The 25,092-nt window shown below is 43.4% G+C and overlaps 1 protein-coding gene across 2 annotated transcripts in view; it reads right to left on the reverse strand.

Annotated features, from left to right (window-relative positions):
• The window catches only part of cpne5a (copine Va), a 68,468-nt gene extending 65,535 nt beyond the window's left edge, over nt 1-2,933 (reverse strand). The window contains exon 1 of one of the 2 annotated variants that reach the window (XM_034590725.1): nt 2,472-2,933. In XM_034590725.1, the coding sequence (XP_034446616.1) occupies nt 2,472-2,752 (281 nt within the window). In that variant the 5' untranslated portion in view covers nt 2,753-2,933. The remainder of the gene's footprint in view (nt 1-2,471) is intronic. The other variant, XM_034590724.1, reaches the window with a different exon arrangement.
• Nucleotides 2,934-25,092: the final 22,159 nt, after the last annotated feature.

Here is a 25,092-nt window from a genome sequence, read left to right on the forward strand (position 1 = left end):
CTGGAGTGCGGCCCCTGCAGCAGAGGAGCAGATGCACTTGGCTCGGCTCACTGGCTGACCTGTGAGTAAAACCAATCACAGCCATAGACGGTGGTACAATGTGCCATCCCGCCGATATACACTTGTTTTGATAAGAGGTTGTCTGCCTCAGTTCCTCCAGTTTTTCATGGGGCGTGCTGCCATATTGGCAGAGGGTTGGGACAATGACTGTAGGGCTGCACGCCACAATTCAGTTTCGTGCACATTGCAGTCTCTGGGCTTTCAGGCTCAGTGAATCAATTACGGAGTTGTAGAGCCTGTGCCGCTCACCCTCGACACCCATTGTTTCCATTTGCTGCTATTGGACTAACACAGTTGCTGATAATGGCTGCATGCATGGTCGTGTATTTCACATTTGTTCATCCTTCGAGCTGTCCAGTGCTTGATCTCTGATTCAGTCCTCACACATGAGCGACTGTAACAATCCCCACGAGTCACAAAGAAGAAGAGACGGGACCTGAAGAATTCCCATGTAAAACAGACCAATGCTTCAAGGCCAAGTGATGGTAAATGGTCTGTATTGATATGGTGCTTTTCCAGTCTTAATGACCTGTTAAAGAGCTTTACAGTACAGTTTTGCCGATCACCCATTTACACACTTTCATTCAGTGCATCTTTGCGCAGCCCATTCTCTATCATACATCTATCATGCCATTCCGTTGGAGGCAATTTGGAGTTCAGTATCTTGCCTGAGGACACTTCACCACGCAGAATGGGGGGAGCCGGGGATCTAACCGCCGACCTTCTGGTTAGTGGACAACCCGTCCTATACCTCCTGAGCCACAGCTGCTAAGTGAAAGCAGCAATGAGCTTTTCTTCTGATCAAATCGTGTGCTGGAGCAGGTCTTTATTTGGGGAGATGTTAATGACAGACGAGGGAGCTGCAGATCCACAGAGCCTGGAGGCATCAACACAGATTCCAGCCTAAAGTATGAAAAACAATAACAACACTGCGTACCAAGAGGGAAATAACAGTCCAGCTGCAACTCACACCAAACGCCCCGAAATAGATAAAACACACAAAAAACACGCAACCTTGGCTTCATGCAGCCTTACACACACACTTGCTCTTGCCTTTTTTTCATACAGTGGACCTGGGGAACAATGGTGTTCATCTTCTTTAAACTGCCTCCACACACCCCCCCACCGCTGTGCCGTCCTCTCAACCGGCCCACTCTGTATTCTGCATAATTAATGTGCATAATGCATATTCTGTATAATGAATCAATATCCAGGGTGAATTATAAGGTCGCCTACGTGGCAACAGCAACGCTAGATTATAAAAGTGGCTGATGAAGCAGATTTTCACAACTAAATGAACAGTAGAGACAGATTGTCCCTCCGAATCACTGACTTGAGTGAAGGAGAGATTAGAAGAAGAATAGCAGCGGGTGTTTGGTTGATAAATCTCCAGCCTGTGATTTTGTGTACATTCATTTTTTAAATGGCTACAGGATCACTTTTTCATCATTATCATTATTTTACATGCATATATAGGACTGATGTAGCCAGGAGGTGAGAACAGCTAAACACTGTGGATCAGGGCCAAGTGACACGCTGCTGGAAGAAACACACATTAACATCAACTTCCATAATTAACACTGAACCAACCAGTCGACCTAACCGCTGCACTGTATAGGTTGCAGCAGCACTGTGGCTCTACCTGCAACCAGAGCTGCCCCACCCATATCCAGCTCAATGGTAATGTGCTTTTTTTGGGGGGGGGGAGGGGGCAGAGGGGATACAGTTAAACGCCCATGCACAAGCAGAGGGGGGGGGGGGGTGCAAATCATGGTCTTCACGTTTCTGCAACAAACTGCTGGCAAAGCGGTGGCAACGCTTAGCATGACACGCAGCCGCAGGGGGGGGGAACCTCGCCCGCACGCACCAACAAACTCCACGCACGGTCGATATCTCCTGTGGCACGCAAAGTGGCGCGCGCACAGCCCTCACGAGACTCAACGGTGGATCAGATGATGATTTATCTAAACAAACAGTAAAACCGCAAATGGCGAAATAAACTGGGTGAAACCAAAAATACGCAAAAGTTCAGGGATGTTCACATTTAAAGCGATTTATTGAGGAACATATAGACATTAGTGCAATGGTATTTGGATACTGTGTTAATTCATTATTTAAAACTATGAGGACATGTCTCTTATTCTGACACATCACAGTGAGGTCTTGTCTTGGTTCTTTGTACCAAAGACAAAATATCTGCGAGTATTTTTTTTAAAGTTTTAAATCTGTAAAATAGATCATCTTTTTTCAGACACAGATATTCAGTCTTTCTGTCTAAACACAAATGTGTAATTGCTCGTTTGCCCTTCTCCTTACAATGTCCAGTCTGGTCACAGCAAACCGCATCCAAAGAGCGCGGAGCTCCCCGAACCATGACGCAGACGCAGCGGCAGAAGACTGGACTCACTCACCTGCAGGACACGGTGATCTCCACTTTGGTGGCCGGGATGCTCCCACTGATGGGGTCGAAGTCATGGACCGTCGCCGTGGCCTCCACTTTGTCCATAACGTCCCCCTCCATGTGTGCGGGAGACCCGGGCCAACAGCAACCCCCGACCCGAGCGAGTCCCTCTGAACCTGGAGAGCCCGGCGGTGGAGAGGTTCGGCGCGGCGCGGCGCACGGGCGAGCAGGAGCGGATACGGTCCAGGCGAAGCTCCTAGGTGCTGTCCATTGGACGGGCAACAACTGCATGGAAAGTTACATGTGGGGAAGCTGCAGCGCCGAGGAGACTGATCTGACTGAGGTGGGATCACATGCCAGGACGCATCAGCGCCAACTCCGCTGTTTCCCAGGCAAAGACTGAGCTCTTCAGCCAGAGGAGCGCTGGAAAAGTAAGCGCTGGGAACTCCACCCCTCCTGTCTGCATTCTCCTGCATGCTGGGCTGCGACTGACACTCGCTGCAGATTCAAGCTATTGATCTGTGGCTGGATGGATCGTTATTTTAAGTCCAAATTTGGTTTTAAGAGGCTCTAACGGGAAAATAAATAAGCACAGAGGGTCGTGAATAGTTTGCATTTCATCCATTATCCCCTCAGAACAGAGGCATCCCCTAAAGGTGAAATGTTATGACTAAATTGATCCAGCTATTAAGAGTGAACATTTCTCCTGTTACTGTTTATATTCAAGAAACCTAAGGCTCAAATTAACGTCTAAATGAAATGTTGAAGCAGAACCTTTGGGTCACATGAATGGATGAATAGTTCATTTTCACAGATTATTAAAATTACACCAGCTCCTGCAGAGCCACCAGCTCTTAACGCTAATTGAAAGGCTGCTTGATGCTCCTTCAGTATCTGGACAGCTCCTCAAACTCCTGCAGCCTCAGTCACACCCTCCTTCCTGTTTATCCTGCCAATACATATTTCCCCCCACACACACACACATACACACACACACACACACACACATACACACCCTGGCTACTGTATATTCATCACCGGGAGACTGCATGGGAGGCTGTGTTCTCCCTGGGGAGCTCCATTTCCGATTCATTAGTAATCCGCCTGGTGAAATGTGAAGGAATTCAAACTGTGAAACGAATAATTCAAAGGTAAACCGCTGCAGCAACTCTGTGGACACTGTGTATGTGTCTATCTGTGTGGTACCGCCATCAGTCACTGCAACCAACTACCGGGAAATCACAGACGACAGGATCAGTGGTCAGAGTGATTGTTTCTCTCCTGCAAAACTGTTTTTAAGAAATCCCTCCCCGTGTCCCCTGAAACCAGCCACTCAGTTATCCGTGGTAAATAGGCAACTTCCTCTCACATGGAGATGGAGAATAAACTCTCAACAAATCATCTGTTTTTGCTTGTGACATCATCATACTCTCCATGTCGCACACTGTGGCACCTTCCATTTTCACACTTGAACACTCGTGCAGCCACAGAAACTGTGTTTATGTGGTCCACGCTACAAGCTATCCAGCATTCTCAAGCATCGTTTCAGAGGGGTGAGCACTGTGGGAGGTCTACGCACATGGGTAATGTGCTGCTGTATGTACAGTTATACTCCTGGGAGGGGAACTTAGGCTGATTGGGGGATGAGGGCTGCATATTTTGGACACTGCCTCATTATTACTCATGTTCCCTCTGTAATTAGGCCTCAGGTTGGCCCTAGGTTGGTTGATTTTGCCCACCCTTCAATGTGCTTTTCCTATAGCCGCCTGCTGAGTGGGTCTCTGCTGTTCCCGCCCGGTGCCGCCCGGCTTCCTACAGCTCTGGCAGGAGCATAATTACTGCTGTGTGTGTGTGTGTGTGTGTGTGTGTGTGTGTGTGTGTGTGTGTGTGTGTGTGTGTGTGTGTGTGTGTGTGTGGTACCACCAGGACGGCTCAGTATCAGCAGGAGGAGGAGACCGGGGTTCAAACTCAAACATAGCTGAAGATCTGCGGTTACAACAGCCGACACTGCAACAAGAACAGAAGCTTAAAGTTAAGGACAGTTACAGTGACTCCAGAACTGTTTGTAGCAAACCAGACCCCCCCCCCCCCCGACCATTACAGGATAAGTGGTATATATATTGTATACATATAATGGATTGTTGGAATATTGGAACATTTAGTCCACTACACTCAACTGACATCTGTTACTCTACAAATACAGATGTATATTTAAATTACAGATCCCCTCCATGCAGACAAGTTTTCTTTGTTTCTATTTGAAGCAGTAAATCATGTCTGATACGACTTTTCATCCCAAAAAGTTCAACTATCTGGTTCAAATTACCACAACTGCTACACTCAAAGCACTCATACGCACATAAAAAGATGAAAAAAGAAGTTGAGTGAGGAATTAATCAAATCGAGCCTCAGAGAGGAGTAAAAGAGAAAAAAACAAAAATTGTTATTAGAAAGATCAGGGCAGGTCCTTCACATTTCCTCACCTTAACACCTGCAGGGGGATTCTGAGGATGTTCATTCAGGTGCCAAATACTTTCAATTACTGAAAATACAGCGAAAGAACAGTTTGATCTGTTGGTCTCACAGCTGTTCTACATTTAGACGGGTGTAACTAGGTGTAATTTGCACCTTTGCATGAGAACTAACAAATCACCATGTGTAGTCGAGGTACTGTCCTCGTGTAACAGAAGCTTCTATAGACAGCATGTGTACAGAAGGGAATAAGTGCACACCTCCACCAAGCCCAGTAGTTCACGTAAATTCAATCCAACTGCAACACATTTCATACACACACACATATAGATATCAGTTCCCTTAATGTGACCGATAATTTCAACAAGATGACAGAATATTAAAAAAAGCCCCGTCTCACCAATGTTTACGAAAGTGATAAAAAAAAATGGATCTGCCCCCTGATCTGGATCTGACTGATACCACATCCTTCAACCAAGTTTCATGGTAATCTGTCCAGTAGTTTAAGCATAATATTTTCCAGTATTTCTTTTACAAACTGAATGTGTGATAAAATATTATAATCACAGAAGCCCTAAGTATCACAACTTTCACTTAAAGTATATTTTCCTGGTAATTCGTATCATACATATTTTAACTGCATGAGGCAACATTGTGAATGCAAGAATTTTATCTGTGACAGACCAGTTTTACTTGTACTTAAATGACGAAATAATCTCTGTATCATCTGCTCTCCATAACAGCTTGATAATGTTAACATCAACTAAAAGTGGTCTAACGCTACGTAAAGCGAAACAAAAATTGCTCCCCAGGAAGAGAGGGGCCAGATTTACATAAGACCTCATTTTCTAACATGGCTATGATATGTAGCAGCACACAATGAATGTACAGGGTGTGTTTTACTTCCTCACCTGCAAACATAGAAAAACAACAGCTGTAGATGAATAGAGGGCTTGTTGCTCTCCGCTTCTGAAACTGTCGAAGAAGAGTTTTTCATTAAATAAAACCTAATATAAGGAATGAAGACGTGGACAGATGGCTGCAGTGTTGCTGTTTGACCAGTTCACGAGCTCAGGACTCAGGAAGATTAATGATTCGGCCTCAAAGCTGTTTTTTACCAGTAGCCTCGCTGCTGCATACCTGAGCCCCCCCACTGTTCCCCACAGGCTCTGTATGTACCTGTGAAGGTAGATACAATCACTCAATCAACTCAGAGCAATAAATATTCACCTGTAGTTGTGTGCACTGCAGTAGATTTCTCTCTGTGACCTGCTGCTGCTGCTGCTGTGCACCATGCTGCCTGCAGATGACGCGTTTAGGGAACATGGGTAAGTTGTAGTGTCGACCGATAGTCTGCATGTGAGGCGTTTAAGGAAGGCCTGTATCTGAAAACTGTGGAATTTAATAATTTGTATTTGGGTTTTGTTTTGTTTTTTATGATTCACGTCATTGTTTATTTGCAAACCATCATGGGTTGTCATTTCATTTTCTCCGAGTGTAATTTTGAGTTTTCAAAGTTATCAGCTGGTTTTCAGCCTCCCCCTGCACTGTCTATTATTTGTCATTTTACTCTGTATATTTATAAACCTGTGCAAATAAATCAATCAATCAAAAGTTGATTATTTTTTTTACAATCTGCAGATGTCTGCTGTCAGTGATAATAGTGTTTCCTGGAATCAAACAACATTCTTCTTCCAATTTTAAGAAAAAAATAATACTTTTCATAGCATTAAGGTAGTTTCCATCTATCAAAAGTTAGACATTACACCTGAGTTTTTCAGACTGTGGGGGAGGCAGAGGACGGAGAGTCAGTTATTGTAGTTTGACCGACTCATCAGCTCGGTTGCAGCTGCAGGAGCAGTGAGGCACAGCTCAGGGAGACAATAAGGTCCCAGTTCAGTCCCATATCAATTCACAAACAGGATGCATTTACATTCAGAGTGTATCTGAGGAGGCAATCATCTCCGACATCCGCTGAAAATAAATGAGTGTAAACCCCCTTCAGAAATCACAGTATAAACTTCAGACCTCGCTTGAGAATCATCAGGTTGTATCAGTGTCAAACAGGAGAGTTCATCCAGCGATCAGAAAACAGGAAGTGCTATTAGTTCCGACTTTTTTTCCAAAACGTAAACAGATGTATGGATAGTGAATTGAAGTTGGGACTTTAATGTCACATCAAAAGACTTTGTAAGACAAGATATTGAATTATACAAATATTTAACTCAAGGCTCATATTATAAAATCATTTCTTTTTCGATGTTATAATTATATAATGTTATGTGATGTACATATATACACATGGTCAGTCTGTACCTCTGATTGGCTGTTTCCCTCTCCCAGCAATCAATCATGATCACTTTAGAGATGCTCGCCTGTGGAAGAACAAATAAGTCACTTCATTTGTCTCTGTGCTCGTTCACTGAAAGGACAGTTTTACTCTTTAATTGAGGACTTTTCTACAGCGGCGCTGCTAGATTTACTTCAGTAATCGTGTGAATGCTCGTTCCACCACTGAAGGCGACGACATTCAGAGAATCAGAGAGAAAGAGGGGGGGGGGGGGGACATATGAGCATCCACATACTGCTGGCATTTCTAGTTTATTTATGAAAAGACTTATAATAAAGAGAAGCACACTAGATGGTAAAGTCATCTATTTTTCTGTGTGGTCTGAAAGAATCGCATGCATCTAACTCAAATCTATGAAGCAACATCCTCTGAATATACCGTGGCAGAAATATTGTGATTTTTCTAATTGATGCTAAAAGTGAATTTTGTTTGTTTTAGTTTTATGTTTCAGTTTCAACGTCTCAGTGGAAAAAGGACGTTCCAAGGACAAGTGTGCCATCTGTATAGTACCGTATGTTGCAGTGCACAACTACTGACGAACGATACTAGTGTGTTGATGAATAGTATTCAGTTTTTATATATAACCATTTCTTTTATCTGTTTACATTCACTTTGCTTGCTTGTACAATGTTTTGACTCTAACTTTATTTTTTGACTTTGTGTAGCTACGTTTACTATATCTGATGAGACTGTTGGACATTGTAAAGATTGCTTTGGTATATTTAATTCTCCTCCAATGCATTTTTCCTTCAATGCATTTTTCTACTTTTGTAACTATGCAACTTTTTACGTTGAACTTTTAACTTCACTGTAAAAACTTTAGTGTTGAGTCTGAGAATCCTTTGTGGAATTCAGAGGTGTGAAAAAAATGTCCAGGGGCGATACTTTCAGTAAGGTCAGGAAGTGGAGAAAAGTTTTCTGTGCTGAAAATCACTGACGGGTTAATTCTGTGGAAACTTCAGCTTTGTGCACAGCCTCATTCACAAAATGAGGAAGAAAAAAAAAAAATTATCATCGACAAGGAGACCTGTGATCAAAGATCCATCCATCCATGCTGCTTATCCTTTGAGGGTCAGAGCCAATCCACGCTTTCAATTTAGAGTCTCCAATCAACCTAAACCCAATGTACATGTCTTTGGACTGTGGGAGGAAGCCGGAGCACCCAGAGAAAACCAGAGCAGAAAGGAACTAAGGAACTCGATACCGAAAGACCGAGCTTGCGACAGCGTAAACAGTGTTTTTACAACAAATTTCCATCTTACCTTTAATATAACTTTGGTAGATTAGCCTGTTTTGTAAAGTATAAACCTTTTATAATAAGCTAAAACATCCCAAACCACCTTCTGAACAGATTGGGCCAACACACATTATAATACAGGTTGATGTAGAGCTAAATAGTACATTAACCTAGAGGTCAGTCAGCTCTAATAATCCTTGCGGACGCATTAATATAGCCAGATGCATTCAGCATTCGTCAAAGGTAACATCTGTGTCATTCCAATATTCTTATACCTGACAGACAATAATTTAAGGGTTTCAGATTAACCAACCACAACCTGCATGTTGAAAATTCAAAAATCATTAAAGATTAAAAAGAATAAGAAGAATTACATAAAAAAAATAGACATAAACTTCTTTTCAGCACCAGCAGAACTTCACACACTGCAGCACCATGCAGTATCTTTAATACTAACGGTGCAGCCACACTCGGTCTTCTGTGACATATATCTGCGATGTTCCCCTGCCGAGCTGGAAACACATTTGTCATTCTCCATTTCAGATGATTTGATTACTGTGTCAATGTGGTTCCTCTGAGGAGAATGAAACAGGAGCATTAAATCCCTCCAGCGCGCTGATGTTAAAGTTGTAACTGGAGGAGCCGTGTAAGGGGATCTCCAGTCACACATAAGAAAACTGACTTCTACTGAAAAGCAAGGTTTTGTCCATCACTCGTCACTGCACCAATGTGAGGTGGATGGAGCTCCACAGAAACATGCATGGAGGACAGGGGGGTGAGACATTGGCTCATTTATCTTACTACCATGTGACAGAGACATGGTGAGGTTGTGACCACTACAAGGGACATCACAGGACAGGCTTTCTTTACGTCAGGAATGTCTGTACAGGCGTGACACATATGTAGAGGTACATGTGTGTGCAGCAGAGACTCATCTGTTACAATGATTGAACGCCCAGGAAATGTGGTTGTCGTCCGCCGCACCACCATCATCACTAAAACACTGGAGCGTGGCTGTTTTCAGTGGTGGTGAAGGGACACAGTCGTATTTTGCTGCCAGTTCCCTGTCAGGCAGCTCATTAAGCCGAGGAAGACATACCCAGTCCCACAGTAAAATGGAGGCACTTCTTGTTTCCAATAGAGATGCGGCATTTCCGACTGTCACTTGTGCTGCATGTTCTGGCTGAAAACTGTTTAAGAATTTGCACGTAAACATCTGAGATTCTCCTGTGATAGCAGGTGAAGAAGTGCGGTCACAGTTTCAGCTGCAGCTTTGTAAGTTTGCTTTTAAAAGCTCAGGGTCACAGACTTAGATTTTCAGGGGGCAATTCATTTACATCATTTTCTCTCAAAAAATAAATATAAGCTTGAAGAAATCCCAGCGTTTATTGAGAGCTGTCATGCACCACAGACTCATATTACCTCTCATAATTCCCAAGTGTGATTGATAGGGGGAAAAAAATGCTGGCACATTTTAATAACAGAAAATAATACTGGGGGCATTTCTCATATCCTCTGAGAGATATGTTGTTGTTACGTGTCTGTGGCAACTCGCAGCCCTCAGATGTGTTAGAAGTCTTTTCTCCTCCCTCTCACGTTCGATGCAAACTTTAACGTCGATCTCAGCTCTTTAGATCGACCGGATTATTAATGCTGACGGTGTAAGACAGAGGAATTTGGTGGGAGCAAAACTATGGGCTGTGAAATTTGTCAGCTGTTGTAATTCCAGTAGTAATGATCCCGGAGAGAACAACTGAAAGCATCATTAGCGAAAACTGCACTGCACACAGTTTGCCTCAGAGACCACTGGGGGACCAGGGAGACCCTCATCGGGACAGTTGAACTCTTTAGTATTGATAATGATTTATCACTCAGGGCAGTACGTTGGTGCAGTGGTTAGCACTGTTACCTCACAGCAAGAAGGTTCTTGGTTTGAATCCTGAACTATGAGTTTGCATGTTCTCCCCGTGTTTGCATGGGTTTTCTCCGGGTACTCCGGCTTCCTCCTCCGGTCCAAAGACATGCAGATTGGTGATAGGTTCATTGGAGACAGTAAATTGACCTTAAGGGTGAGTGATTGTTTGTCCTTGTACTCCAGGCCCTGTGATACCCCGCCTCTCGCCAACTGGGATTGGCTCCAGCTCCCCGGACAAGCTGTATATATCGATGGATCTTATACTCTCCTTTTTAGTAACTAACAGCTCAAACAACCGACTGTATGTAGGGATGTACAACATGACTGCTTCCCAAAAGTGAATCCAAAGCATCTTAGTCGCCTCCTGGTGGTCGGCTGCTGTATAGGTCATAAACCCTACCTAACTCTACGTGAGTGGATGGGACATTTAAAAACCATTACATTTGGTTTAAATACGTTTTTTGATGCAATAAAAATGGGGTGAAACGTCATGATTTACAGCTGACACTGACTCACAATTGGTGAGTTTGGCTCCAAATGCACAAGATGGCAGCGTTCATATCTGGGAGATGGATGGATGGATGGATGGATGGATGAATAGATGGATGAATAGATGGATGAATAGATGGATGAATAGATGTTGCTTACAAACCATTTGTAAACCCCACAGACTATCTCCAGGCTCCGGTGCCATATGACACAGCTTCACCGTGTTTGTATAAATATCTGTTTCACATTCTGTTTGCCAGGGAGTCGATGAGCCAATCAATGCATCCAGTTGCTCGCTTCTTAAATGCCAAGCGGTAACAGACAGAAACGATCCCCAGAGAAGTCATTTAGGGCCTCTCAGCTGGATGAGCCGCCTTCCTCTGAATTCCAAAGAGCCCCATAAAGTTGTTAGAGACGTAATCTGCAAAAGTTAAGGCCCCTCACATCTGCATGCCTCTCGAGGGTTTCGCTGAATAGCTTGGTGTTGCCTCACGTTTCCTTGCTTTACTTCACAGGGAGCTCATCATGCACCAGCATCCTGACCTAGATCCATCCCCGTGCTCAAATCGTATACATATTCATCGGGCTCTCTTAATCATAAGACAGACCCTTGAGCGGAAGAGAAAACTCTAATTAGTTGCTATCATTTGACGGCGGCTCATTGGGCTGCGTTCGTCTTGCCTGCCACATGTTTTTGTCCCCGTCTGCTGCCGCCGCTCTCTGCATGAAAGTGACTCCATGCAAGACTGGCTGTCTTCTGCCATATATGTGGTCACTCGCGATGAATTCCCATGACTCTCCTTCTGCTACATTATGTTTGTCAAAGTAAACACATGATGTGTGCTTGAAGCTGCCTGAAGACGCAGAGCTTCAGAGGCCATATTGTGTGATTGAGGTTTGTAGCTTCTCATTCTCAGAGAAATAAATCTAATGCTCACCTTCTGCAGAGTGTATCATGGTTATCTTCTTATTCCAGATACACACCGGTCATTCATGCAAACTGAGGACATTAAGACTTAAACAAACCCAAAAATTATAAACGGCACTTCCCTTTTTAAACTGTTCATAAAATAAAAGTCGTCATTGTAGACTGATGACATTGGTAGCTGTGGATTGCTTCAGATCACTGCATGCATTGACTTTTAAAACCACTGCGTCTGTGTGAGTCTGTAAAGCCCATACTACTATCAAATGTCATAAAGTGTTATTATAATATCAATAAATTCAACAAAGATATTATCATCAAGACACATTTGCTATTAGTGTTTTGTATTCAGTGTTTCTCTTTCATAGATCTGTAAGACGGATGGAAATAAGATGAAATACCCTGAATCCTACACCTCCCATGATGCATCTTGACTTTGTTTTTGTCACACCTTCCCTGACGTTCAGGAGGGATCACTGTTTGTGTCCCATCACTTATTAACTGTGACCATACGTGTGTAGAAAAAGTCGATTTTCAAACACTGACATGCTTGAAATCAATGAGGCTGATTACTTCTGAACTGACGACCAAAGCAGCACAATCCGACACATAATTGTCTAGTTCTTAGAAATATAAAAAGACAAAGGGAAGTGGTCTGATAACCTCAATGATTTATTTGTGATGAAACATTAAAGAAAGGTAATTGATATCCTGGAACTGGCCCTTAATCCCCATCCACACAAAGATGTAATGGAATCTTTCTAGGAACAGGCCCCATCCCTCCATCATGTTTGGAGGAAATCAGTTTTGTAGTTTTTGTGTAATCCTGCAAACAGAAACAGGTGAAAAACATAACCTCCTGAAAGTGGAGGTAATCCGTTAACGACACCTATAAATTACAGAAATTTGATCAAAATCAGTAAGACAACTTTTAAAAATGAATGAATGAACATGTATGACATTTTTCCCGCTAAAAACCTCTGAGGTCTGACTTTGCAAATTCTGAAGTTAATGCATCTCAGTTGTTTGAGAGGATGGAGACAGTTCTCAAAAAAAGAGCATGTATGGCACAACACAGAAAGAGCCAAACTGTCACCTGCAAAATAAAAGATGATCGTTCTTCTTCCAGTATCACGTTTGACAGCAACAGACAGAAAGAGCTTAATGGAGAAAAGAAAATCCAAATATCTTCAAAGTGAAAGTGTCAGCAGCACAAACAGAAGCAAGGCAAAGTTGACAGGTCCACAGGTTCCTCCTGTTGAGGGAGTGAAAAGCTGCTGAAATGTTCCTCCTGTCAAGGTTTCAAACCGGTCCTTACAAACATGAATAAACAACAGACACGTACACCCACACACATGTATTACTGCACTTGTGGAATCATCATTCAAATCACAACTGCATGGCTAGCATTAACATCAAACTAGCCCTCAAATAATGATGACCACTGGTCACAAGAAAATCTCTCTCTTACAAATATAGAGTTAGACTAAAAACACACACACACACACACACACACACACACACACACACACACACACACACACACACACACACACACACACACACACACAGCAAATTTGATATGCTTACTGGGACTTTTGCATTGACCCAAACCTTATCCCTAACCTTAACCATGACCAATTCGTACCTTGCCCTAATCTTAACCTAAACATAATTCACAACTCAGCCCTAACTGTAACCAGAAAGATGAAAGATGTTTTGCCTCATTGGTACCAGGCTATAGGTCCTCATGAGGTCTACTGGTCCTCACAAGGTCAGTATTTATGCTGGAAAAGGTCCAAAAGAGGTAACAAAAACAAGTACAAACACACACACGCACACACACACACACACTAGCTGCCATCGCTTCCAAAGAGTTACAGTTCGTTGTCAGGAGGCAAATTGCAAGAAATTCCTTCATTATTGCCGCCTGCTTGCATGAACCGCGCACCGGCACATCGTCCGATGTCAATCAATAAAAGAAAATGAATTGAATTACCTCAGAGGCAGGGAGCCTGAGAGAAATGTATCATCTGTTCATCCACAGGATCCCAGGCCACAGCATCATCTAAATTTTCCATTTCACTTTCTTCATGCAACAGCAACACACCCAGTCATCATTCTACCTCAGGATGCTAACTGAAGCTATTTAGTTTGTGTCCACTCAAACTCAGGGGCTCCACTATTAATGAAATAGTGATAATTTATGTGTTTGATAAAAAATGATTTAAGTGGCAGTGGCATCATCACCCTGCAGGCTGGTTTACAACCAGAGGCTTTGGCCTCTCCCACATTTTGATCACATCTATTTGTTCAACAAGCAGAGGGTCTCATCTTATATCCTGCCCCTCTGTAGCCCCCTGCCTCTGCGATGCCAGGAGGCATTGAGACATTTTCCACCCTGATCAAAGTTTGTTTTCTTTATCGGGCAGGAGGGACTTGAATCACAGTGTTATCTCAAAGCTATATCTATGCAAATAATTGCTTTCATCCCATGTGCACCGTGTGAATGAATACTCAGCCGGTGATGTGTGAACATTGCCATGGTAAGGCCAACAGCAGGCGCCGTGCTCCTGCAATGGCTCACTGAGGAGACATAGAAGGATTCCTCCCACACAGTGATCAGATGCAGGTGCAGCAGAGTACCGCTGAGCCCGAGCTACAAAAGGTGGACTATCATTACAGCACACATCCTCAGATATTACCAGGGGGGATCTGCCGGGAAAGTAGAAAAATATAGAGAGCTGTATTCCTGTGGTATGCGTTGAGTGTTGACTCAATGTCCACACTAGTTGTTGCCGAGCGTGTGATGGCAGGAACTCCTGTCTCTGGAGTGGACCCTCACACATGTGACAGGATGATTAATGTGACTCCACTCCCTCTGCATTATTCGACCCTCGTGGCGCTCACATCTAGATAATGAGGAGAGCTCGCCCCCCGCTCTCTGTGCACATGCCCTCTGGTGCAGCCATCACAGCCGGGGGATGCTCCGTGCAGGATTTGCCATTATGGTTTTCCTCATTACAGGAGCAGCGTGATTTTAGTGAAGTTGATGGGCATCCACATGCTCAGAGGGGCTTGGGGAAGTCAGAGCTGTCTGGGGGGAGAGAAGGAAGAAATAACAAACAAGGGAAAAAAAGTCATCAGTGGTGAGAGCTGGTAGCAGTACAGGCCTGCTGTGGTGTCTTTAACCCCTTGAGCTATTCCTCACCTCACCTCGGCACCAGCAGCAGCAGCAGCAGCAGCTGTCACTTGACATTTTCCATAGAAATGACAACTCGCTCACCTCCATTGTACAATCCAACCAGACAGGAGGTGTTGAAGTGAGAGGGACTCATTACCTACTCATATTAATATTCTGCAATCACACGATGTTTACAGTCTGTCCTTCACACTCTTAGGCAGACTTTATACAATCAACATGTTTATGAATACCCTCTGTTATTGACGTATAGCAGTGGTTGATCTACAAGTTTTCTAAATCAGGGGCCAGAAAGGGGCCGCACAGAGGGGCCAATTATATATCCAAAATCCATGCCCAATTCCTGATTCAATAAGGGGCACAAATGAGGTTTTCCATATTAACTGTTTGCTCTATGGCTTTGAGCTAAGCAACAAATCATTGAATGATTGTCATATTTATTGCTATTGTTAGAATTATTAGTAAGTGACTATTCCGACAGGACAGGGGCAGGTTAGGGGCCAATCAGATTTCAACTGGATCCGCCCCTGCTTATAGAGTGTGTTGTGTGTGTGTGTGTTACTATCAGCCAGATAACAAAACGACACACAACCTGGATGCTGTTATGCTTCATAAAGATCAGTGTGCTGCACCATTGCTCCTAAACCTTGCCTGTCTGTACGTGATTGAAAAGAAGCAGACGAGCTTAACGTTAACGTCTTGTTCAGGGTCGGCAGATGCTCTCGTAAAAATATTTGATCCCCATTCACGCTGTCCAGTATTTAGCCACAGCCACCGCTTTATGTGATGGAGCACCTTTGTGGATGACAGAGAAGCACAATGGCTAAACGCCCAGCGGTGTGAAGTGATTTAAAATTCGACTCAGCGAAGTAATACAAAGTGTAAATCTCCAGAAAAGAGATCTCTGATAGAGGCAAAGGAATACAACATGAAGAGAAGAGAGCAGAACCAAAGTGTATGATAGAAGAAATCTTCTTTGTGTACCCAGAGACCATCTTGAAGCTCGACTCTCTGGCATCATCACCACTGTTTCACCTGTAATTGATGCAAATAGTGTTTGGTTGACGTTTATCTGAACAACCCTCCTGAAAAAGTAAGTGCATGTGTAAAGAAGAGGAGAGAGCGAGTCAGAGAGGCTGTGGCCCCTGGTCCACCACGTTAATGCATATTCTAAAATGACAACAATAAGTGTGCTCAAAGACATCGACGTGCTCTCTGAATTAATTTCATGCTTGAGCGTGCTGTTGATGAGCACTACACTGTCCCACAATGCAATGCACAAGGCATCATAACAGGTTGCAGCTGGTGCTGAGGCAGCTCCAGTGAGAACACAAACAACAAGAAAACTGAAATTAAACACAATTCAGTCAGGACCACTTTCATCAAAATCAACTTGATTTCAATAATTACAACAAGTTGTATTTGTGGCTCTGTTCTGACGGCACGGTGGTACAGTAAGCACAGACGCCTGTTCCCGGTTTGAATCCAGATGGAGTTTGCATGTTCTCCCCGTTTCTGCATGGATTTGACCATAGGTGTGAATGATTGTCTCTGTGTTGTGTCGTCTCTGTGATGATGACCTGTCCAGGGTGTACCCCTCCTCTCACCCGATGTCAGCTGGGATTGGATCCAGTCCTCCCACCATCGTCAAAGGGATAAGTGGCGTAGATAATGGATGGATGTGCTCCGACACAGAACAGGAACCAATGACAACTGATTAAGTCAGATTCAGTAGGAAAAGGAGGAGCTGTGGTGGAGGTGGGTTCAAATGAGCTGTTGCCAAGTGAATGCATGGAAGTGGATCAACTGATGTGGGCTGGTATAGATATCTGTGGATGGACTGGATTGGGGCTGAGCTTGTCTTTGTGACCTGAATGAACTGACACTGTTCTCAATTTCCTTAATTCCTCTCAAGACATATATGTTCACTTTCTTGCGGAGAGTTGGAGATTAATGCCGCGCTCATGGAAGCAGCAGCTGGTTAGCTTAGCTTACAGACTGGAAGCAGAGAGCAGCGTTTGTGGACCTGATTGACACCGAGTCACAAAGCCACCCATCTGTCATAAATGTATACTTTGGACACAGTGTCCTCCAAGTTTCCAGTCTACGTGCTGTGATATCAAATATGAGAGTGGTATCAATACTCTCTGAGTAGTGTATTTCAACCAGAAGAGACTGTCTTTGCAATTTTGCAAATCCCACTCTGATTAACTAACGAGGAATGATACATGATCAATACAGAGGGGAAATGAACATGATTACATTGTGTATGATCAATAGCTACATTTCCCTTATTGAGAAGACTTATTGAGAAACAAATGGAAATGAGTATATTAGAATGAAATTAAAGTTATTGTGAACATAGGAATTCGTTGTGGCACTGAGACATGTGCAGGAAGTGCAGCGCCATGGAAGCAGTCCTATGAATTAGGGGCTATGGATATGAAGGAGACTTTCACCAGGAGCCTGGTCACTGGTGGTGGTCATGAGGAATGGAGCATGAAAGATGGGACGACTGATGAAGGGATTCTGATAGGACGGTTTGAATGGAGATGAGCAGGTATTCAGAGTTGTGGTGGTGCAGGGGTGGAGGCGGGTCACTCATTGATCTGACCTGACAGCAGGTGATTGGCTCAAGGGGAGTGTGTCAGCCTGTGATTGGATGAAAAGAGAAGAACTAGTTGGTGGAGCCCAGAGGTAGAGAACTGTGCATGTGCAGGAATTGTGCGTGAGATAACCTCATTTCCCAGAGTCGTTCTCCAAACGGGCATTTTGCCGGCGCATGTCCTGCATCATTTAAAGTTAGTAGCTTGCAAAAGAGTAAAGCACTGATTACTTGTATAGTAAGAGCAGAAGCTGCAGAGTATGAATATTTCATGGTACACTCTGAATGCGGTTACTGCATGTAATGGGGATGTAGAGGCAGAGAGAAAGAAATTGAGGACGTGCTGTAAACTCTTCTGCAGAGCATGGCGTGAACTTGCAGAGGAGGAACAAAGGTGACATGGAGAGTGGGCTGAGGAAAAAAAAAAAATCATTCACAGTTCAATTAACAGCAAGAATACCTCCTCTCTGGCAGCACAGCCTTGTCACATGCACCGACAACCTAAATCACGTCTGATCTGACAGAGAGATGATACATAAAAATAAATGAGCAGCTACGACAAGAACAGAGAGAAGCGAGGGGGGGGGCGGCTACCTTCGCCTCTGTTCAGGCCTCTTGACAGACATATTGATGGTGACATTTCAAAAGGGCACTGAACATAATGATTGAAATTATAGGTGTGTTCCCTTTAATCAATTGAGGGTCTTTGATATTAGACGACAAAGAGTGTGCACACGCAATCAAAGTTCACAGCCTCGGGTCTTTGCACGCCACCAAATCAACCGGGGGGGGAGTAAGAAGGGAGAGAATAAAGATGAGATAAAATATGCCGCCCTTGTCACGTGTGCCCTTGCATAACTGCACCCCTGATACCTCATGCAGCGTGTGTGAGCTGGAGAGACGGAGCCGGTGTCGTTGCAGCAAGTACAGGGCGAGGCAGCTGTGGGATTTTTCACAGGGATTCAGTCTGTCAGGAGCACTGAATGATGACCCCCCCCCCCCCCCCCCACCTCTCATCGAAGACTCATCGTGTTCACACACACACACACACACACACTCACTGGGCCTCGGTCCAAGAAACAAAAAAAGGTGCATCTGCAAAACGTGCAGGGGATAAACACATCACTCACGGATCCAAAAGAGGAAGAGAGACAGAGAGAAGGAGGCAGTGAGGGAAGATTCCTCAGGTTTGAATATGAAAATCAGCGCGTGTGACGGAAGATTTTGTGAATTAATGCAATCACCCACAGGAGGATTAGAAGCCGCTTAAGAGGATTCAGGTAAAAGATACGCAGGGTCTTTTTCAACCTCAAAACAGAACATAACTCCAGGAAGAACAGGACTGTACGAATGTGTCCAATTCATACTTTCTCTCTTATTGTAGGTGTAAGGTGTTTGGCTGTTTGTTTCACTGAAGTATGGGAGCACTTATACACTCAATACTACTAACTCAATACACTCAATGGCATACTGCCCCCTCTTGGACAATCTTTGCCATTAAAAGATCCTCTTCATTGAAGCAATGAGAGCTAAGGAAAACCCCTTTGAGGCATTTTCTGTGTTTTTTCGTTTATGCTTTTTTTTGCACAGAGGCTGAAGGTCTATAGCGGTGGTGATGGAGGGGGAGTCCGATTAGTGTGACACCATACGCACATGTCAAGGGCTGTTACCATGGCATGTGCCTCAGTGATCCTAAACACAGTATAGAGCTGGGTTGCTGGGGATGTGAAACCCCATTTTACATCTTTTATAAGTCTGAAAGAACATGATGCATCTGGAGATCTGGGGTCGGGATCACCTACCGCTCCTCTGCTGCCAAAACAAGCTGAATCTTACAGAGGTGGGACGAGAGAAAATTGGCCTCTGAGCCGGGCTGAACAAGCATCTGTGGAGCTGCACTGCCGTAAGACAACATTAGTGCGGGGTCAGACATCAGGGAGCAGAGGATGAGGCTTTTGCTGTTTCGTTGGCTGCTGCAACTATTACACCTGCACTAATCTCCCAGCGCTCATTATCTTCAAGCACTGTTGCTGCAGGGAAACAAAGCCACGGTATACGGCTGAGTGCCGGGGCTGTTGATGCAACACAACAAGGTGTTTAGGAGGATAATGTGAAATATGCACGACCCTGATGAGAATAAAAGTGCAAAAATGGCGGGATGCTAGAAAAACACTCAGGGGCCGTTTTCCCCCTGTAACAACCTCTCTGCATGCTCATCAGAGTGAGCTATTAAACTGAATACTAAGTAGAGAGCATTAACTAAATCTTAGCTTTCTCCTCCCACCAGTATCAATGGTCAGCGCCCTCACAAAATAAATCATTTCCTGAGTTTGAAAGACTCAGTAATATTCAGATTAAAGGCTTCACCTCTAATGGGAGCGCTGGTGTCTGAATCTACTCGGCTGTGGCGAGAACTGGTTGTTGGATTTAAACAGCTTCTTTCACAAACACAGGCGGACTCCTCAGTGCGAGGTAGGATGAGTCACACAACGTTAAACAACAATACAATGGAAGGAACATATGATGAAAGAATATCTGTCACACTCTCTGGAAAACATTATGATGTCCCCTGCTCTCCGTCCCACCAGCGCACCCTAATCACATCGAGGAATAAGCATGTCGCTCATTTGATGAAAGTTTGGCCATAAATGTAATAAAGCTGCCAGGTTATTAAAACTGCCACAGGCCATTTTACTCACAGCCCTCATATTGGATTAGGAAGAGATATATGAAGAAGCGAGGAGATAGAACTAGGGCCATTTAAAAAGGACCAGGGGAGGTTTAATGGCCTGTGACTCAATCCATTCATACACATTAATTCCTGGAGCTATGACAATCTGCAGTTGTTCATCACAGCTCTGTGAAAACTCACAGTCGTCCTTTAAAGATGTTCCGTAATTCACCTGATGTCAGTAATGAGTTACCTGTGTACAACACATACAATGTACAACACATACAGGCCACTGATAAACTCTGCCCAAGCTTTGATCACAGGCTTATTCCAGTATATTAGAGTTGATCAAGCTCTGGAGTTTCCAATATCAATATCTTAAAGTGTTTATTTGCCTCTAATGGGATTTTTATAGCCTCACAATCAAGTTAAGCTGATTAAACTGAGACTACTCGTTTCAAGTTTTTGGAGTCCATTTATTACCCATAGGAGTGAATGTGAGCCTGAAGGATTGTTTGTCACTCTGGTGACCTGTCCAGGGTGTCCCCCCCCCCCCCCCTTTTGCCCAGTGTCAGCTGGGATTGCATTCAGTCTCCCTGTGACCCTCAAAGTGTTTGGATAATGGATGGATGGATCATATACTGTTCAGTGTGATTTGACATCATTTTATTAACTTTTTTGTTACTTACTTCAAGGTCCAGTGTGTAGGATTTCTGTGAAAGGGATCTATTGGCAGAAATTGAATATAACGTAATCCTAATGATATTTTCACTAGTGTTTAATCACCTAAGTTGTACAAAGTTTTCTTTACCCTAGAATGGGGCCTTTATATCGAAATACTTTATATTTACATCGGGAGAGGGTCCTCTATATGGAAGCCGCCATGTTTTTTACAGTAGCCCAGACAGGACAAACTAAACACCTTTTGAGTTTTAATGACAACTGAAGGCTGCCACAGGTTCTCTCTCATGTTTGTAAGGGGGAAGGGGAGGTGAGGGGTATTCAACTGCAACATGAAACTTCTCCACTAGATGTCACTACTTTCTACACACTGAACCTTTAACAGGTCACATGACGTACTGGAACCACAGACTGTATATAAAGATGGACAAACATGACAGCTGCCCAAAAGTGAAGCCAAAGTACCTCTATTGCCATCTGGTGGCTGGCTGCAGTTTAGGTAATGAATCCTGCCTCCTCCATGTTAGCGGATGGGACATGGACCAGCAAAAAAGTAAACGTACATGTCAAATAAAAGATAGTTTCTGTCATTTAAGTTCTTATGTTCAAGTTTTTTCCATTAAGTTTCATCTTATTTAGTTATTTGATGCTGTACAAACGGAGTGAAATGTCATGATTGACAGCTGACTCATGATTAGCCGAGCGCGCCCCAATCCCTCGATTGCTACTGCCCAAATGGACAAGATGGCAGTGTTCGTATCCGGGATAGTGGGAGGAGGAAGTGTTCTCCATCTTTATATAGGCCTATAGTCTATGACTGGAACATGTACATGGATTAAATGTTGCACCCTTTTGTACACAAAAAGTCACATTCTTTACAAAATAGTTCACAAAATGTGAGAATGCATCCTCCTGCCCTCTGCAACACCTCCTGTGTTAAACCCTGATAACGAAGGAACCGTTTTCAAACAGCCCACATTCACTCTGCAGTGTGTTCATCCGTCACTTCATCTATGTTCTGCAGCCCGTGGTTTGCAGAGAGTCGGGTTATATGTGTTTATTTGCAGCCCTCTTCACTTTGCTCTTGCGTGCCTCGGTATAGCTCGTGAATTTGCTGCAGAGGACACCAAAGTGGCAGATCATCTTAACAGCCTCTCCGAACTGCAGCGAGGCACAGGCATTACTGAACAAATGGATAAACAAACCTGACTCCCTGAGGTACGAGAGTGACAAGGCAGAGGAGCTCGGCTATCAGGTTCACATAAGAACTCACTCATCTGAGGTAAAGAGCCCAAACACTCAACCCAAAAGTCCTTCAAGTGCTAACAGGCCTGTGGCTCCTGTAAGTAAGTAGTAGTAGATGCAATAATTAACAATGCCTTGTTCTAACATCCATTCATTATTTTCATCTTCAATGGAATTGTTCCTTTTTAACCACAAAACAAACAGGATGTTGCTGCAGCGTCCTGATGTCTTAGAGTCTAGACCCCGCACACCTGAGCCCAGCTGAAGACCTGTGATGCATGTCATCATTTCATGTCACATCTACTCATGGATGATGAGGATGTGGCATTAAACGACTCCAGGTTCATTTTAATTACTTGGTTGAAGTCATGTTATCCACACTGAGCTTGGCTGCAGCGACTGGGCAAAGCAAAGGTCTGATTCCCTGTGTACCAGCTGGTTTGTAAAGTGCCTGCAGGTAATGTATTGTAGGATTTGTCACTATACGCATACAATTTTAATGAATTGAATCATGGGTCCTGTGTTATCTCAGGGCTCAGACTTACAGAAGGACGCACATGTAGGATTGTTCTATTCTTTATAATGTATTCATTATATTCCCTGATCTAACCTTACATCTTACTTAATCCTCTATATTCCTTGAGGAGCACGAGGTCTAGATGACCTGCCTCCATCTGAGCCGGTCCTGGGCCACGGGTTGGGTCTCTCCCCATGTCAGACCCGTCTTTTTCAGCTCGACTGTCGCAGTTCGGGAACGGTGTATCTGATAAGAGCTAATCACAAACTGACACAACAGACTTCGGTAGACTTTGAAAAAAAAACTTGACAGCACTTATCTGGCTTCATGTGATGACTGCAGTTTGGTGGAAGACTCTACATTTCCACACTTTTTACATGCAGTGTCATCACATTTACCTTTGTCAGAAATGTGATGAATTATTTTTGCAGCTCAAAGACAAATGATCTCGACTAAAACAAAAAAAAAATTCCGTCTCTGTTCTCTCCAGTGCAGAAACTTTTCAAGTGGCAGATGGTGTGATGAGTGAGGAGTCAATGCAAACAATGTTTCATCCTCCTCATTAAACGGAAAGAGCTTTAAGCTGTCATTTATTTTCATGAGACGTTGACGCCTCTAAAATCAAAGCTGCGAGTGCTCCTCGGCTTGTAACGAGCCAGGAAACACCTTCCTCCCTCTGCTAATGTCGGATCTCGATGCAAACAGAGGATGTAGAAAAGCTTTATTACCTTCCTGGTTAACATCTGCTATAAATCCAACACATCAATCCTTCAGACACATGCACATCAATGTTCATCTTCATTTAGGAGCTGAGACACAGCAGCTCTGCTCTGGGTCAAAAACAGATGGATTCAACAGGCGGAAGTGGAATTAAACAAATTCCCCTATATCAAGCCAGCCTTTCTTTCTTTCTTTCTTTCTTTCTTTCTTTCTTTCTTTCTTTCTTTCTTTCTTTCTTTTCTGCTGAGCTATCTTCCAAAAGTCCATCACATAAAACAAGAAGTAATAAAGATGTAATGTGTATAAGAGAAACATAAACATTATGAAAGCACATTAAATTTATACATCCACCCACATTGATGGTAAGACATAAACCACACAGCCTGTACAGATAGTAATGCAGTACATGTCACAACCAATCATTCAGTCTTACATTATGATGCCATTAAGCATAAGTCACCTTTGTTTGTTAATTAAAGCATTTCCACCTTCTTAAGAAGGATGTAAATTAAAACCCACACAAACAAGAAGATAAGTGCTGTTGCCATGGTGAATAGAATAATTAAATATTTACCAACAAAGATATTAAAACAAGGGACTTATTCTCTAATTGGATGTCAAATAAATAAAGGAAGGTCTTTAGAAGAAAAATAATTTTCTAATAAATAAATAGAAAAATTCATCCACTAAAGCAGTTCTCTCAATTCAGAGAGGGGGAGAGGGAAAGGGTTGAGCTGGAGTGTCAGGTAATAATACAAATGCACTATGTTGCACCCAAACAATAATTTGATTTTATTCAAAATACACAATGCTCTTTAAAAAAAGGTGTTTTGTTTTTTTAAGTGAACAGCATTTTTCTTAATTCCTCTCCCTAAGCTCACAATGAAATCACTTAAGCGGTTCAACAACTTGACATCCTATTTTGTACATTAGCACTTCAATTAGCTTCCTTTTGTGTCAAGTGAAAGTAATGATGGAAGCTGCTTTTTCCCAGTTTTGGCCCCTTTTCAACCTGCAAGTTATTGAAAGAGCAGAAATTACCTAACACTATTGTATCCTTAACTTATGGCGAGGGCAGTATTTTTTAACAGTCTCCAACAAAAGCTTATTTTGGGCAGTTTGGATTCTATCAATTACCCCCAAATGGCAGCACATTAATCTACAGGACATCTAATTAAAGAATAGGTCACCTGTAACTCTAACTATCCCACCAACCATGCCAGCAAGACACAAGCAGCTTCTTCTACAGATGAGATATGTGTGATGTCCAAGACAGGCAATTATCAAGATGTGCACCTACACCTCTCTGTGCTCTTCTCATCTCATCATTGCACCATCTGCCACCAGCTGTAAACAGGGACGCGTTTGCCTTTCCCCAGCTCATAAACATTTAATTTGTTATTTTTTCATTATCATCACAGCTTTATAGGTTTAAAGGTATCTCTCTCTCTGTGTGTGTGTGTGTGTGTGTGTGTGTGTGTGTGTGTGTGTATGTGTGTGTGTGTGTGTGTGTGTGTGTGTGTGTGCGCGTGTGTGTGTCTGTGTGTGTGTTGTTTCCATCCACACATCTCCTCGTCTCACTGAAGAGACTGAGATTCTCGG

Source organism: Hippoglossus hippoglossus, chromosome 7, assembly GCF_009819705.1.
Source record: "Hippoglossus hippoglossus isolate fHipHip1 chromosome 7, fHipHip1.pri, whole genome shotgun sequence".
Classification (NCBI taxonomy): Eukaryota; Metazoa; Chordata; class Actinopteri; order Pleuronectiformes; family Pleuronectidae; genus Hippoglossus; species Hippoglossus hippoglossus.